Genomic DNA, 15606 nt, shown 5'->3' on the forward strand with positions numbered 1-15606 from the left:
GTGCCTGCTGGTACCACCAAGACTGCTCGACGAATCTCTTTTGGAGCATTCGTCGACTGCCTCAACAACTTCTTCGGACGACGATGGAAGATTCAATACTGCGTGAATCGATACGTCTTGTTGCTCTTGCAGTTGTGGCTTGTTGCGCATTTTTCGCCGTTTTCGCTTCTTCTTACGGATTTCGTTTCCATCTTGAATGCAAATGTCCACAGCGCACATGGCTGCTTCTTTCGCCGCCGCCGCCGCCGCCGCCGCCGTCGTGGTTGTGGTCGTCGTCGTCGTCGTCGTCGTCCTCGTCGTCGTCGTCGTCGTCGTTGTTGTTGTTGTTGTTGTTGTCACCGTCACCGTTACCGTCGCCGCCGCTGTTGTTGCTGCTGCCGTTACAGTCACCGTCGTTGTCGTTGCCGTTACAGTCACCGTTGCCGCTGCCACCGCCGTCGTTTTCGTCGCCGTCGTTGTCGCCGTTGCAGTCGCCGTCGTCGTCGTCGTCGTCGTCGTCGTCGTCGTCGTCGTGGTCGTTGTTCTTTTTCCTTCCGTAACATCGGTCTCGTCACACTCTTTTACCTTCGTCCCATCATAACGAAGAAGAGTTAGAATAACGGAAGGGTGTATAAGATACGATCGAAAAAAGATCGCTTGGCACGACGCGTTGCACATCCTCCGTGGAATTCTATACGTTTTCATTGTACTTTTCAAGATATATTCATCACAATAAAAGAAAAAAAGTTCACTATAATAATGGTAAATGAATCTTTAAACGTGACTTTTATGATCTGAGCGGAAACGAGAGTAACGTTTGACGCGCGTGCCAAACGAGCCGCGTGACAGGATACGGTAGAGTCCGATGCAAGAGGCAGACACTGGAAAGATCGGCAATAAATTTGGAATCTTGAGTATCATCATTCTCAAGATTGTAATTTCGTCGATCGTTGAGAGAGAGAGAGAGAGAGAGAGAGAGAGAGAGAGAGAGAGAGAGAGAGAGAGAAACTAGTACAAAGGAAGCCTCATCATCCCTTTGAAGAATTCGACTTTGCATTGGCACATTGATCTCCTCTCTTTCGTACTAACATTCAGCAAGAGCATTCGACTCGAGTATACCGTTCTCGAGAATTTGGAGGACTCACCTCGAAGACTTCGAGTTCCAGCGTGTCGACCTCGACGCTCATCGTCTATCCTACGCACAAGCTATAAACCCTCTCTATGGCCAACCTCTTCGTCTTCGTGGCACGTAGGAGGTGCCGAGGAGACGATGTCCGGCTCGCCTTTTACATTCTTCTTCTCCCGTTTTGGACCCTCCTCTTCGTCCGTCCGTATCATCGCAGCTTCCGCAAGGCATGAATCTCTCCAAAGACGTCGCGCGCCCTACGTCGCGCTAGGTATCACGAACCACTTTCTCTTCGTTTCCTTCCCAACTCGTCTTGCAATCGTAAAACCGACGAGAGACGCGCATTTTTAAGCGCACGCTGAACCACTCTAAGAGGTCCCCCTTATTTTTCTCCCTTCCCTTTTACATATCCTTTGATTGGTCTTTAAACGCAATCCGACTGATTTATTAGGTGTTAATGTCTTTCTCCCATTGTTGCGCGATATCCTTTTAAGTAAGAAATTGGAGAGATTTGAGAAATATGCTTTTTTTTTCTTTTTCTTTTTTTCGACGAGGCTCCGAGACGTTTGACGAACAACGACGACGGAATGTTTCCTTCGCACAATTATTTTTTTCGTCCGATAAGAAAATTACTGCTTAACAATGTTATTTTAACGCGTTTAATTTTCTTCAGCGTCCCTCCCCGAAAAAGCGCGAAAATTGAAGGATACCGCGATTAGAGACGTCTACCTATCTACAGCGCCACTTACGTTTCTCTATCTCCCTGTCACGTGATACGTATCTAGCCTTTTCTAAACGCGTTCCACCACCACACTGAGGCCAATTTGAAAAACTTATGCGGGAAAATGACTTGATAGAGAAACATTTGACGTCTACCATCCCTACACTTTTTCTTAACGTTGATCGCATAGCTCGTTTATTCGAACAACGACCGTAAGGATATCACCGTTAAACGATCGAAAATAAGGGTGTTTCACGTTCCAATGAGTGATCGATTTAAACGTGATCGAAATCATAAAGGAACGATGAATTGGTCGATGCACGTATCGATGCTAACATCGTTGTGCAATAAAGATTGGCGCGAACGCGTTTCTCTTCAATGAAAGACGGTGAAATGAACGACAACTCCCTTTGATTTCATACAAGAAAATATGTCTCGAAGGAGAATCATTCACCGTCATCCGTCGTCGTGGTCGTCGTCGTGGTCGTCGTATCGTTTTTCACGTAACGATCATCCACAAGGGAACGATATGTCAGAGAAGATATCCAGGATCATGAGAGCGATAGTTAATGCGAAAAACTACGAGGAAACAGGATTCTGTTGTCTAGCGCACTAGGCTCGAAAAGCGGAAGGCGAGAAAGGTGAACGAGCAGGGAGGACTGTTGGAGGATGAAGAAGAGGAGGAAGAGGAGGAGGAGGGAGAGAGGACCGATCGATATCAGGCGTCGACGGTGATGTCCCGTAACACGAGGATCCCATCGAAGGAAGCAAATGTCGATTTGCACCGATTTTATGTATTCTTCTTCTTCCGTAAATGCCTTCCACGATGAGGATCACCGAGTAGGACGACGAAGATGACTATACTACAATGACAGCGCATATAGTAGTACAGTGATTGAATGCGCGCTTGTTTCTTCTGGTTTGCGACAAAAGCAGCGGCACTAGCACTAACAATGAAAATTGGAAAACGAGGAATAGGGAGAAAAAGAAAGGAGAAAAGAAGAATGAGAAATAAAAGGAGAAAGAAGTGGAGATACGCGCGACCGAAGGAGCAGCAGCACCCAAGTATTGTACGCGTAAACGACTTTAAGATAATTTTCACAAAGCATACACTGGAGGCACTTGTCTACCAGTCTATTTTGTTCTCTCTCTCTCTCTCTCTCTCTTCCTTTCTCTGTCTCTCCCTCTCTCTCTCTCTCTCTCTCTCTCTCTCTCTCTCTCTCTCTCTCTCTCTCTCTCTCTCTCTCTCCCTTTCTCGATGTCCGGAACACGACGTAGCAAAGCTCCACAACTCGTCGATGAAATTACGGTTCGACGGCCGTCGAGTGACTTTGAGGCGTCGCCCCTCGACGGCGCCACGTGTCACGACGCTTACGCCAACGTCGAACGACGACGATGACGCCGACGCCGACGCCGACGCCGACGCCGACGCCAAAAGCGACATGGATGTCGAGATTGACGTCGACGCCTACAATAGATAAAGAAGATTGCTGCGTTAACGACGACTTCGAGAGCTAAAGCGCGAATTTTTGAGCGCCATCGGATAGGATACACGCGTCTATCAATCCAATCTCATCTTCTCAAAAAAAGAAAAAATCATCGAGCATCGAGAGATATCGAAGAGAAAAAAGCAAATAAACAAAGGTAGAAAAAAGAAAAGAAACTTACCTTGCATGGGACGCGTAGATGCGCTGCGCGACATTTTTCGTCGGCGGAAAGCGTTGATTAGGCTTGTTAAAATTGCTGATTAGGCTCTTTTGGACGGAGTCTATCGATATGCCTTTTACATGCGTGACGACGACGACGACGACAACGACGACAACGCGTGTCGATGCGTGTATCGTAATAAACGCATGAAACGTGTTTGATGTCGACGCGTCCTCGTCCTCGTCACCGTCGCCGTCGCCGTCGCCGTCGCCGTCGCCGTCGTCTTCGTCGGTACCAGCGAAATAAGGAGAAGTAAAAGTTTGCGGTCGAGGGTGGTAATTCGCTAGACGAATCGTTGTCGTCGTTGTTCTCGTCGTCGTCGTCGTCGTCGTCGTCGTTATCGGAACGGCGACGAATCCTCGAAGAAGGGCCAAAGAACGGCCGAGGAGAAGAGGAATTATCGTCCTCGAGCGTCGCGCTTCTCTCGCGCTCCGCTCGGATATTTCCTGGCGATATAATGGCGATAAAATATCCACTTTTGAGGATATGGGTGGTTTCTCGAGGGTGGCGTCCATGTGGGGTGAATGGTCACCTCCGGCCTACCCTCTTGTTACCACCGCTGTCGTTGTCGTCCTCGTCGTCGTCGTCGTCGTCGTCGTCGTCGTCGTCGTCGGCGCCACCACCACCACCGCCACCGCCACCGCCGCCGCCGTCGTCGTCTTTCGACCGATCCCACCTCCACCTCCAGGACCACCTTATCCTTCTTCTTTCGATACTACCGCTGCAGCTCCTCCGCGTTCTCCTCCACGTCGGAAAAATATGGCTCTCGATGATTATCGGGGAAACCGATCTTCTTCTTCCACCTCTTATTCCCGTTGCCGCTATTGCCGTTCTCCTTTTCTTTCCTTCTTCTTCCTCTTCCTCCTCTTCTTCCCAACACCAATTCTTTCCTGTAGAAATTTTCAATCTCGACGCTAGTCCTCCTCCTCTTCCGCCTTCTCTTTTCTCGCTATTGGACAAATGAGAAACTGTTAGCTTAACCGCATTCCGACTTGCGATTAGATAAATTCGATGCCATTTTTATCGCACGATTCGATCGTACCAACGCAAACCGGAAGATGCAATCCGGTCGATTCGAGTAAAACCTATACAAATCTACTGTTTCCGTTACGCATTCAAGAAACCTTGATTCGAATAGTAAACTTTCCGCAAGACTGACGTGTCTCCTCAAACCAAACGTAAACTCCTATCCCACGACGTACCGACGTATCTATACGTTCCTATCGTTGCATCATAAATATAGATTTCTCACTGGTCATCTCCATGCAACGAAATGACGCGTCATTTTATTACGCGGAAAAGATTGAGAAATAAGAATGAATAATTATAGACGACAATCAATGTTCCTTATTATAGAGCCAATGTGGACAATAAGGAAGGAATTTTTTCAATTCTTTTTTATTATTTTTTTTTTCCCCGAATAAATTACATCGATGCATCGATAGAGTTAACAATACAACATCTTTTTCATGAGGCTTAATAGCGTAACGCGTTTCGAGCGACGTTACGAGGACAATCTCGTAAATCATCGACGCGGTTATGTAAAGCTAACATAAATAAAAGGATGCACAATAAAAGGACTCACGATTACGCGTGTAGTTGCGTGTGTTTTATCGTTTTCGGCTCGTCTTACTTCAATTTCGAATTTCGCGAAAATAGATCGACGAAACAATATGTCTTTCGACATATACTCCTCTCTTACCTCCAACGATAGATATCGTTTTTTTCTTTTTTCACGACGTATAAGTAGATCCGCGTAGATATATCTAGAGAGATATATATCTGAGACATGTGTAAATACAAGTATCTAACGTTCTGTACATAGTCGCGATAACTGGTAGCGCGTCATCGAACAATGTCAAAAAAGCAAACTAATATAGGAAACGAGAAACGGTATATTAATATATACGGTGCGCATATATCTTAAATAATTCGACTCTCGTCCCGTTTTGATATTTCTTTTATTAAAATATACCTATATGTGCCATCCTCTCGATTCGTTTCGTTCTCAACTTTTCTACGCGAACGGCTTTGAACATAGTCCGATCTCGCTGACGTTCGAAGGTTTCAGCTGTCCGTCTATGAATGAGGCCTTAACGCGCTCTTTATCGTCTCCCTCATGCTAATTGAGTTAACGCCATGCGTGGAATGAAATTTGCGATTCACGAAGAGCGAGATTCGCTAAAGAAAAACAGAAGAGAAAGAGAGAGAGAGAGAGAGAGAGAGAGAGAGAGAGAGAGAGAGAGAAAGAGTTGTTCGGTGTGAAATTTCCTTATCATTTTCACCGATCGATATTCCCTCATTAGATCGTACGAGCGCGATCATTGAAAATTTGCATCGCGATGCGGTTCGCGCGATTCGACACCAACAAGTGTACAAATATACTTGCAAGACTGAAATCTGAAAAATCGCCGAGTTCGACGCACGGTTACAGAGAGATTCTCGACCGAGCAGTTGGAGATGATCCAAGGTTAGCGACATAGACCGCATCGAAAAGTGAAAATACGAGAATCTTCGCTTCGGTCGTCGTGAATATTTGAGTTTGATAAGACTTACATTCCGTAAGATGGTATCGATATCTACATATACGTATACATGTACTATATGTACGCCTGTGTGTGTGTATTACAACGCGAATCATCATAAAACAATCGAGATAACTAAATTAATATGACAGACTTTAGCACAATTTGCTAGTCATCGTTTGTATTTCTCACGGCAATCTCGGTGATCTATAAAGATCCTCCAACAATAAGTTCTTCGAGACAGACGAAAATATGTTTTCATTTCAAAAAGAGATATAACGAAAAACAGTAACGCGGGTGTCAACGTTAAAATTAACGATAAGTTCATCGCGTGACCGAGATCCATTAGAATAGCGCCGAAATGGCGTTCCTTCATTCTTTTTAATTCGTTGACGTTTCTTTCTAATTAATACGCGTCGAAAATCGGAATAAGAATCTATTCCAGAACCATTCGATTTTATTTATAGATTCTTACGTCTGCCGCAAAGAAATCACGAGGTTTCCCACTGGCCGTTTCGATAAAATTTATATATATTATAGATTGTGCAATTTATTAAAAATAATAATTTTACGGAAAATCTTTGCAAGCGAATGCATACCTGTAATGATATTTCACAATAGTTTTATAAATGTTACGCTTTCACGTAATTAGTTACTCTTTAATAAGATTACTCTTCGATAGCACGCTAAAGATCATTTTGGGCGTACGCACGGAGATGACGATTGGCCTATTGCCAAGAAACACAAAAATCAAGAGTCTTCGAGTCGTATTCGATAGTTTTAAGAAAAAAGTAACGTACGATAGAAGGAACATAAGATTTTTACCTTGTGGACAGAGAAGACTCATCTCTTGGCATAGTAAAGATATCTCATTTATCGCGTCCACCCAAGAATGATGGGAGGAGGAAAGAGGAAGTCTAGCTATATACCGATAGAATTTAAGATCGAGCGTGATTCCTCCTTTCGTCTTCGAGCATCGCGCTAAGATAAAGCGAGCGCGCGCGCGCTCGCTCACGCTCGCGCATTTGCGCATCCGCGAATTCGCGGACTTAATCGAACGAGACGATGGGGTAAATGTAATTGGTCGAAAACGAGAGATTTCTTTTGAGAGGAGAACGCGAGGACGACGTACGCAGTTATTATTATTCGAACGCAACAAGAAGACACGTGCGTGTAGTAACAGCTTCACGTTCACCGTTCGATACTAAGATGCGTTCGGAAGAAGAAGCGTCCAGTCTCTAACTTGCAAACTTCTCTACTAATGCGCGCCGCGATCCACCGCAAAAACCGAAGAACCACCGCCGCCGCCGCCGTCGCCGCTGCCACCGCCGCCGCGACGGCGCGTCGCGTTACTTTCCTTCCCTCTTTTAAAAAGCTTCATTATATTCGCGTGAGCCTTATAACGCGATCCGAGGAACATTGACATTTTGCAAATATCAGAAGAGAGACATTTTCCTCTTTCTTTATTTGACATTAATCGTACGACGACGTTAGAAACGTCAAAGGCGAAAGACAAATTTCATTGGGTGAAAGTATCCGATAATAACAAACAAGTGATGGTGATGTTTTGTTATTGGTCGCTTGGGAGTCACGATGCCCTTTGAAAATCACACCGTGATTCCCTCATCACGACTCGTGATCTATTACGTAAATGATCCTTCAACTTCTTCCCATGATCGTCTCTTACATATTTATATTACTAACGCAATGTACGTCGGATACGCGTGCATATATATATATATATATATATATACACACACACACACACACACGCGCGTAGACTCGAGCTCAATGAAAGGGAAAAGTAACCATATGTATCGGTGTATAATGTAAGTGTCTCTACCCTCTTTATGCATTTATAATACTTTACAACCTTGGAAAAAACTAACTACGCTACATAATAGCGTATCTGCGAAAGATAACAACGCGATAGTCTATTGAAACTATTTTCCGATGATCGGTGGGACGCTCCCTCCTTTAATGATGACACGATTACCAGCGATTCCCTGGGAAATAATGCACGACTAGGCTGGGCTTCGAGTTACTTCCAAAAGTAACTCGAAGCCCAGTGCGACCGTCCATCGTCATAATCGAGAATAAAGAATGTGCGACTTTTAATGGAAGAACCAAACCCCTGCGATGACCGAAGGGTAGGGCCGGAGATAGCAGAGGGCGCGGCATGACCAATGACAGATATCGTTCCTTTTAACATTACCCCGTACGGTAATACGATCTAAACGTGACCGACATCTTTTTACCTTACATTTATCATCCGTCCTGCGAATATTATTTAAGCCCAAGTACAGAGATTCCGCTGAAACGGGATTTACTTTTGATCCTGGGCCTTTTTTATCAAATAATTCGTAACATATTTAAGACACGTTAAAGCGCATCTTTTCAAAGGCTATATAGTCGAATTAGAATAATTAACGAAGAGAAATACGTAAGACGAAAGAGAAATAACTAGAAGAAATAAGAAAAAGAATAACAAGAAATATTGCTCGTTGAAAGCAGATGACTTGATCGACGAGATACCTAATAAATGGTTCATTAGTTCCAATATCTTCTAATAGGGAAAAAAAGAAAAAGAATGGTCGTCGGCTCATATAGTTCGATTCGACCTTTCTTTCGTTTAACGTCGTAGTTAAAAAGTAGCTCGAACTCGTACCATCGAAAGTACGGCTTTTATCAATGATTCAAGACAGTGTACCGCTTTTAAAGTTGCAGAGACACATCGTATCGGACTGTGGCCGTTTGTAAGCGATATCACTTTCGCATAGAGCGAAGCAGAGCATCGTTGTGGCGGTCAAGGGCGAGCGTATCCCCTTTAGGATAAGTAGGATGTGTGTGTATGTGTATATTTTGTCCGATAACAACGTTCGCTTTCATTCGTAACCAAATAAAAAGGTAAAATAATCGTTACGGTTCAAAATTATCTTTAACATCGAGCATAAAAAATGTAAAGAGAACGTTTTAAAACTCGAGGCTAGTAATACTTGATGCGTCTTCGTGATTGGCCTTTCAACGACGGTCAAGGCCTCCCCAATGGTAAGCATTAGTCGTCGTTTGATCGCAAGAAAACGATTGAACCACGTCAGACGCAAAGCTCGCTGTCTACGATTTCTCACGATGGAAGGCGGGAGTAAAATAATTGGAAGAGAAATGAGACGCGAATTCATTCCCTCCGACATGACGTACCTATCGAGCGCAAAACTCAATGCCGACTGTCGCTCTTTCGTTCTCTCTCGACTCGAACACGATCGTCCACGCGCCTCCACGTGCCTTCACAGACCTCTTCTCAGGCGGATCCACTTACCTACTGGCCATATCTGTCTTATACAGGATTGCTACCAATGCCCTGATTGTATGCCATCATGTAACGGTATATACAAATTTATATAATACCGAACAAATTTCCTATTTTCGTTGGTGAATTTAAGAATTGATAATAATAATAATAATAATAATAATAATAATAATAAAAGGGAGAGATCACGGGGCGGAAAGGGATTACGATTCGTCGCTCACCGACGACACCCACAGTTGTACGGTGGCTACGAGAATATCTATTATTCAAAGCTCCGCTACGACGGATCGATGTAGTGACCGAACTAAGGTTATCCAAAGGATCGCTCCTCCACGTGTTCTTCCTTCGATTTTTTTTTTTTCTTTTTCTTCCTTCCCTTAGATACGGTATAATTCATATGACATCATTTTTTGTTAGGTCTAAACAACTACTGAATTATAAATAGATAAACTTAAAGAAAGATTGAATGATTATCGAGTGCTAAGTGATAATCTACGTTAATATCGCTTCGACAACGTATTTCAAATGATATATAGCGCTGTGTATATCGTTCGAACGGAATATATTTGTTTTCGTTATTTCGACTTAATTAAATTCGAAACATCGCGTTCGAAGAACGCTCTACTAATATGGAATGATTTACTTTTGTCGGATAATTTCAAATGCTTCGTACGAAGTTTTTATCTCAAACCCTGATCGTCCAAGGATTTCTTTATTGCCTGTACTTTTGATACCTGTTGCTTCGTTAATACATGTTTACAATGATAACGAAAAGCTATCAGTGTGTATACGTCATGGACTATTATATATATAATTTCGCAATTAAGGCTATTTACTAAAACTTCGTCAGAGATCTATCCTTGTCCGATTTTGAGAAATGAATGATGGATTCGAAAGATAAAAGACAACTAGATTGATTTTTTTCGATCTTTAAACTTATATCAAGAGATGACTTTTTCAGAATGTTAGGAAATTGTCACATTTTTGCCAATGTTACAATTGCTATTATTCAAGATCGATTTAAATGAGAACAATACTAACTATTAAAATTCTACAAAAAAGTACCCTTCTATAATCTTTTATTTTTATAAATAATTATTTATTCGTTAGAATTGGTCTACAATCGCAGCTAGATCGATTCTAACGAAAAAAGCCTTATTGGAAGGATAAATATTTATTGCACGAGAATAATTCTTATATATATACATTTTATATAAAAAAAAGCAACGAATCAGTTTTCTTAATGAATCCTTAGTCATGAAAATCTACCAGTAATTACTTTTAGAAGCGTTCATACAATAAACCATTATAATACGCTTCGTGGATTTATCATGTGATTATACTTATCGTTACGCTATGTCATTACAAGATAAATGCATGTTTCTTGTATCTAATCTTTATTCATTACGTTATTTTCCGGAAAAAAAAAAAGAACTATAGTCTTCGTCCAAAAGAAAAAAATTAAAAATAACTATGCCGAATAATATTATTTAGTTAAATATGAGTATATCATTATCATCTATCGTTATGTAACTTATAGCTTATATATTTACATAGAATCGTGACCATAGCATATAACAATTGCAATAGGAGAAATAATTTCCAGTTCTCACGTTACTTTGTACAATATGTAACGATTCGCTCGTCGAGATATACCGGGTGAGGCACTTAAAAAGAAGACTAAATAATTTCATTATTTTTAGTTTTGTGGGCAAAATGTTCAAAATAAAAGCTCACTATTCTCAAGCGACATATCCAATGGGTGTAGAAAAATAAGTTTCTCTCAAGGTCATTTTTTGTGCGCAATTTCAAGATCACCGGTATTTTTTTTTAATCGAGTTCTACAACTTTTTCCGCCTGAATCGATTTCTTATGCCATTTTGCCATAAAAAAAAAAATATATTAGGATGAAATATCGAAAAATGATTAGTTTGCGAAATATTTTTATTCGATGTTTTTTCATGTCACGATTCTTTTGATCAAGTGCAATGATGCAAGCGCATTCACGATCATTCTTTTTGAAAGAGCAATACGCACCATTAAAAATAGCGTTAACTTTGAAATAGCGTCTCGAGCATTTTTTCCAGAAAATAAAAGCGGACGGAGTTAATATCTTTTAAGTGACTCGACGTGTACTTGTCTACAATCCAGACACAAGGTAAAATGTGACATCATTTGTAATTCCAAGTATTTATCTGATAATATTTAATTTCATTGTTAATTTTTCATATTTTTTATAAGTTATGCTCACGAAGGAAAATATCCAACGTAGAAATACAGAAAATTACGAAAATACGTAGAGCATATTATAGGTATGTGTTACGCAAGTTTCTTTTTTCTGCTGCTAAAAATTCAGTCCTAGAGAGTAAAATCGATCCTTGAAAACTCGGCTATTTTTCGATTCTATCTTATAACTAGGGAACTGTAAAAGGTAGCAAAAAAAAAGAGTTACTTCATTTAATTAGAATTAGAAAAAATTATAAATAAAAATATTAATAATTTTTCTAAAATTCATTTTTCACGTGAAATCCTAATCGATAGTTTAAATAACTATGAAACAACATAATATATATTTTTTCCCCTCAATACATTGTTCACTTATCATTTTAATACTTTGTTGTATCGATGAATTATATTTCTTGACAATTGGAAAACTTTTACATATCACAGTCTGATATGCATGCTGCATAATAAGGAATTTATTGTGACATTGAAACGTACATAGAAAAAGTTTGATAATCTGTACAGGCTTAATCCATAATCTGTGGTTAGATTAGCAAAGTCAATGGTTCAAAATAACAAAATTGCTTTTTTTCGAGAATGTACTTAAAAATGATTCGAGTACGCATGCACCTAATGGCTTGCTCTTGTAGAATTCATTCACACACACACCCACACATACACAGCCGTTACTTTGTTACTTGAGGTTTCTTCTATGCGTAATGCGAGAGATACAAGTATCGGAATGTTATCTCGTTTTTGTTTAGCGTTGATAATGAGAATATATTAATATAACATGAAATGTATCGGATGATACATTTTTCTCCGAAGAGCTTCATCGCCATGAAGAGAAGTAGTCCATAATATTCGCCTTTTCAAAGTTATATTCCGACTATACTTGAATTGCTTATTAAACTTTATTATGCATTATCTTACCTTAGAGAGAAAAATAAAAGGAAAGTTTGATAATCGTGTTTAAAAATAAAAAGTTGTAATAAAGATAAGTTATACCTAGTAATTATCTTCTTTTCCTTCATTTTATTATCTGGTATATTTACCGACTGTATAATTAGAGATAAATTATCTTAGTTGTTTAACTGTTAGAGGAATACTGCTTGTCATAGAATGACGTACGATTGGACCCAAAAGTTTTTCGATCGTCAGGAAAGAGAATTCATCGATGTTACAAATCTCGTTTTAACATTTAAAAAACAAAGCACGCTGCTTAGCAATTATTTTAACAACCGACTTGAAGTTTCGGAAAAGTGAATTTTAGAAAAAACTTGTCGCTACGTTTTACTTACAATATCAATTTATATCAAGAAATAAATCATATATCGGTATCTATTATTTAGTCGCTATACTTACTAATGGAATAATATATTGACTTATAGATTTGTACTCGTTCGCAGAGATATTACTGGAACGTATCGATGTAATCATCGATCTATCTGGGAATTGTTTGTTTCGTTATTGTAAGAGATATGTATCGACTTTGTGCGAGCTGTTCCGTAATGATTAACCTTTTAAGTGCCATGGATCGTTGCAAATTAACAATCGAAAAATTCCAAGTCGCGCGCGATCACGTTTTCTCTCAATATCACGAACTGTGGAATTACGAGTAATATTTTTCTAATATTTTCCTAATACTTTTGTAACGTTTCTTCCAGTTCCGTCGATTAAACATTATGATACAGTTTATGATTTTACTACTAGTACGGTTAATAAAATTATAACAGGTAATATATATTTTTAGTTTTTTAGTATTTGTAATATCTAATCGTTATCTCATCATATCCGAAGATTCAACTTTTTCTAAATATAAATTATACTACAAGTTTCTTTCATATTATATAATCTAGATAGGAAAATATATGAAATTATAGGTAAATATTAATCTTCGCAAGTTGCACGCTCACAATATATCCATCCCTATTAAGTTTTTCTTTTTTTTATTTCGTACACACTTAATATACTTAATGATACACGAGTGCGAGTAATGTAACAGAGAGGAGGAAAAAAAGGAAGAAAAAGAAAAAAGGTGAATTATAACGATTTAAAATGGTATATATCGGTGATACGATAAAAGTCGATTATCGACATAGAATGCGGAGTAGTACGATCGTGGCTGCATGCCACTCAACGTTTAACGATCGTACACATTATCTAAATGTCAGCTCGGTTCTTCGAAGGTTCCTAAAGAGTTCTAACGAGGCGAGGCGAGGCGAGGCGAGGCGAGGCGAGGCGAGGCGAGGGAGGGAGGGAGGGGAACAGAGCGTATTTATTTACTAACAACAACGTACACACTGGACGATAAATCGAGATAAGGGCGACAGTGTTCCCCTAACGCGTTTCTATAGTACTTTTCTCTTCCGTGCTGGTCGCTCAAGTCACCTACGCGATTCAAGGAAGAGCTGATGTACGTAGTAGCTTTAACGTAAAACAGTATTTAACGAAAAGGTAAAGGAAGGGAGGAGGAGGAGGAGGAGGAGACAACGTTCGCATACGTTTCTCTGCAAAAAAGAAAAAACATCTGTTGCTTTGAAAAAAGCTCCTAAGGAGTGGTAACGATGGTGACGATGCGGAGCGAGAGGAAACCAGGCAGAAAGAGAGAGAGAGAGAAAGAGAGAGAGAGAGAGAGAGAGAGAGAGGGGGGGGGGGAGTATACGAGACTCGTTGACGGATAACCTTTGGGCGATATGAATAATGTTCTCTCGCGAGAGAACATGTAAAAGTTGCCACACGACAAAATAGAAATGTCCCGCTATATCGTAGATATCGGCTAAACTATACCAGCTGTCAAAGGAAAGCATCGACATGAGAATATGAAAATGATCCAAGTGGGTTGGAATGTCGGCGAATCGAACGTATCGGTTTCATCATTCGACGTTACGTGTACATATTGAACGAATCGAGAAAGAGAAGAGAGAACACGTCGTAATGTTATTTTTAACGTTATAAGTAAGAAACACTTTGCCTCGATATATACTTATATATACGATTCCATCATATATGTCCTCCTAGGTTAATAAAGTAAGAAATATTGGTAGATTCGAAAGGAACACGGTTTGTCATTGAAGACGTTGCCGTGAAATAGAAACATACGGTCTGGTCTGATTTACATAGGTGAAAATATCCCGAACGTATAACAACGATATAACAATTTACTTTCGTCGAGCCGTTTATGTCGCGTTAAGGTTAAAATGATGGTCGTTCGGTGAACGAAATGCTTACTCACCGCGAGTGGCTATCAGTGACTGAAGATAGCGAGATGTTTTTTCGTTGAAATGACGGGGACGACATAACCCGCGTACGAAAGTAAACCAGCCATGTTGTTTACTGCTTGGAAAAGGGATCTCTTGCCAACGATGCCCTCTGCCCGCCTGTCGCTCGCCTCTCTCAAACAAAAATATATCGAACGACCGAACTGCCATCTTTTCGATTTTATCGATAAATACTTTCCGTCTTTCCTCTCCTGATAAATCAAAATCCCTCTCTTACAAAACGCGATATATCGATATAACGACAAATTTAATAATAAATTTATTGTGGACCGATAATAAAATAAGATTCGTGAACAATCCTGAATTGCGTTTAAATAAAATCAATTTTTATTGCGTTAATCGATTTTATTTAGATGTATCCTAAAACGTCATACCTAGAAGCTTTATTCGAAATAAAAAGTGTAAAAGCAACGCTGGATTTTGATACTTTCTTTCGATATATAATCTATTGATATCCTTACTATTTTATTATTTTCGATTAATATGAATATTTGATTATCGATTTTATTAGACTTACCAGAGCGTCATCAGCTAGACTAAAATCTTCATAACTTTTTCAAATATTTTTCAACCGTTCTCGTTCGTTTTGAATACGCTCTATCACGTCACAAATCTTTTTTTCTCCTTCCAATTGCCTTTTTCCCTATGTGAAAATAAAACAACATAATTCCTCGAAAGTACACGTTTTTATCGAACATTTTCAAAAGGACGATTTAAAAAAGATTTCAAGGAAATTT

At 40.0% G+C, this 15606-nt stretch overlaps 1 protein-coding gene across 16 annotated transcripts in view; it reads right to left on the bottom strand.

The window, feature by feature from the left end:
* The window catches only part of ATP8B (ATPase phospholipid transporting 8B), a 27596-nt gene extending 12084 nt beyond the window's left edge, over positions 1 to 15512 (bottom strand). For 6 of the 16 annotated variants that reach the window (XM_085663747.1, XM_085663752.1, XM_085663751.1 and 3 more), the window contains exons 1-2: positions 1125 to 1297; positions 1 to 564 (exon numbers count right to left, since the gene is read on the bottom strand). The exon at positions 1 to 564 is cut by the window's left edge and continues 163 nt beyond it. In XM_085663747.1, the coding sequence (XP_085519873.1) occupies positions 1 to 564; positions 1125 to 1166 (606 nt within the window). In that variant the 5' untranslated portion in view covers positions 1167 to 1297. Of the gene's footprint in view, positions 565 to 1124; positions 2978 to 3494; positions 4483 to 4575; positions 4741 to 5118; positions 5143 to 5508; positions 5665 to 6883; positions 7327 to 9256; positions 9276 to 14823; positions 14983 to 15386 lie in introns of those variants that run through there. The other 10 variants (XM_085663748.1, XM_085663756.1, XM_035868058.2 and 7 more) reach the window with 10 other exon arrangements.
* Between the last annotated feature and the right edge of the window lie 94 nt (positions 15513 to 15606).

This window comes from Vespa mandarinia, chromosome 24 (assembly GCF_050613455.1).
Source record: "Vespa mandarinia isolate Hongniang chromosome 24, ASM5061345v1, whole genome shotgun sequence".
NCBI lineage: Eukaryota > Metazoa > Arthropoda > Insecta > Hymenoptera > Vespidae > Vespa > Vespa mandarinia.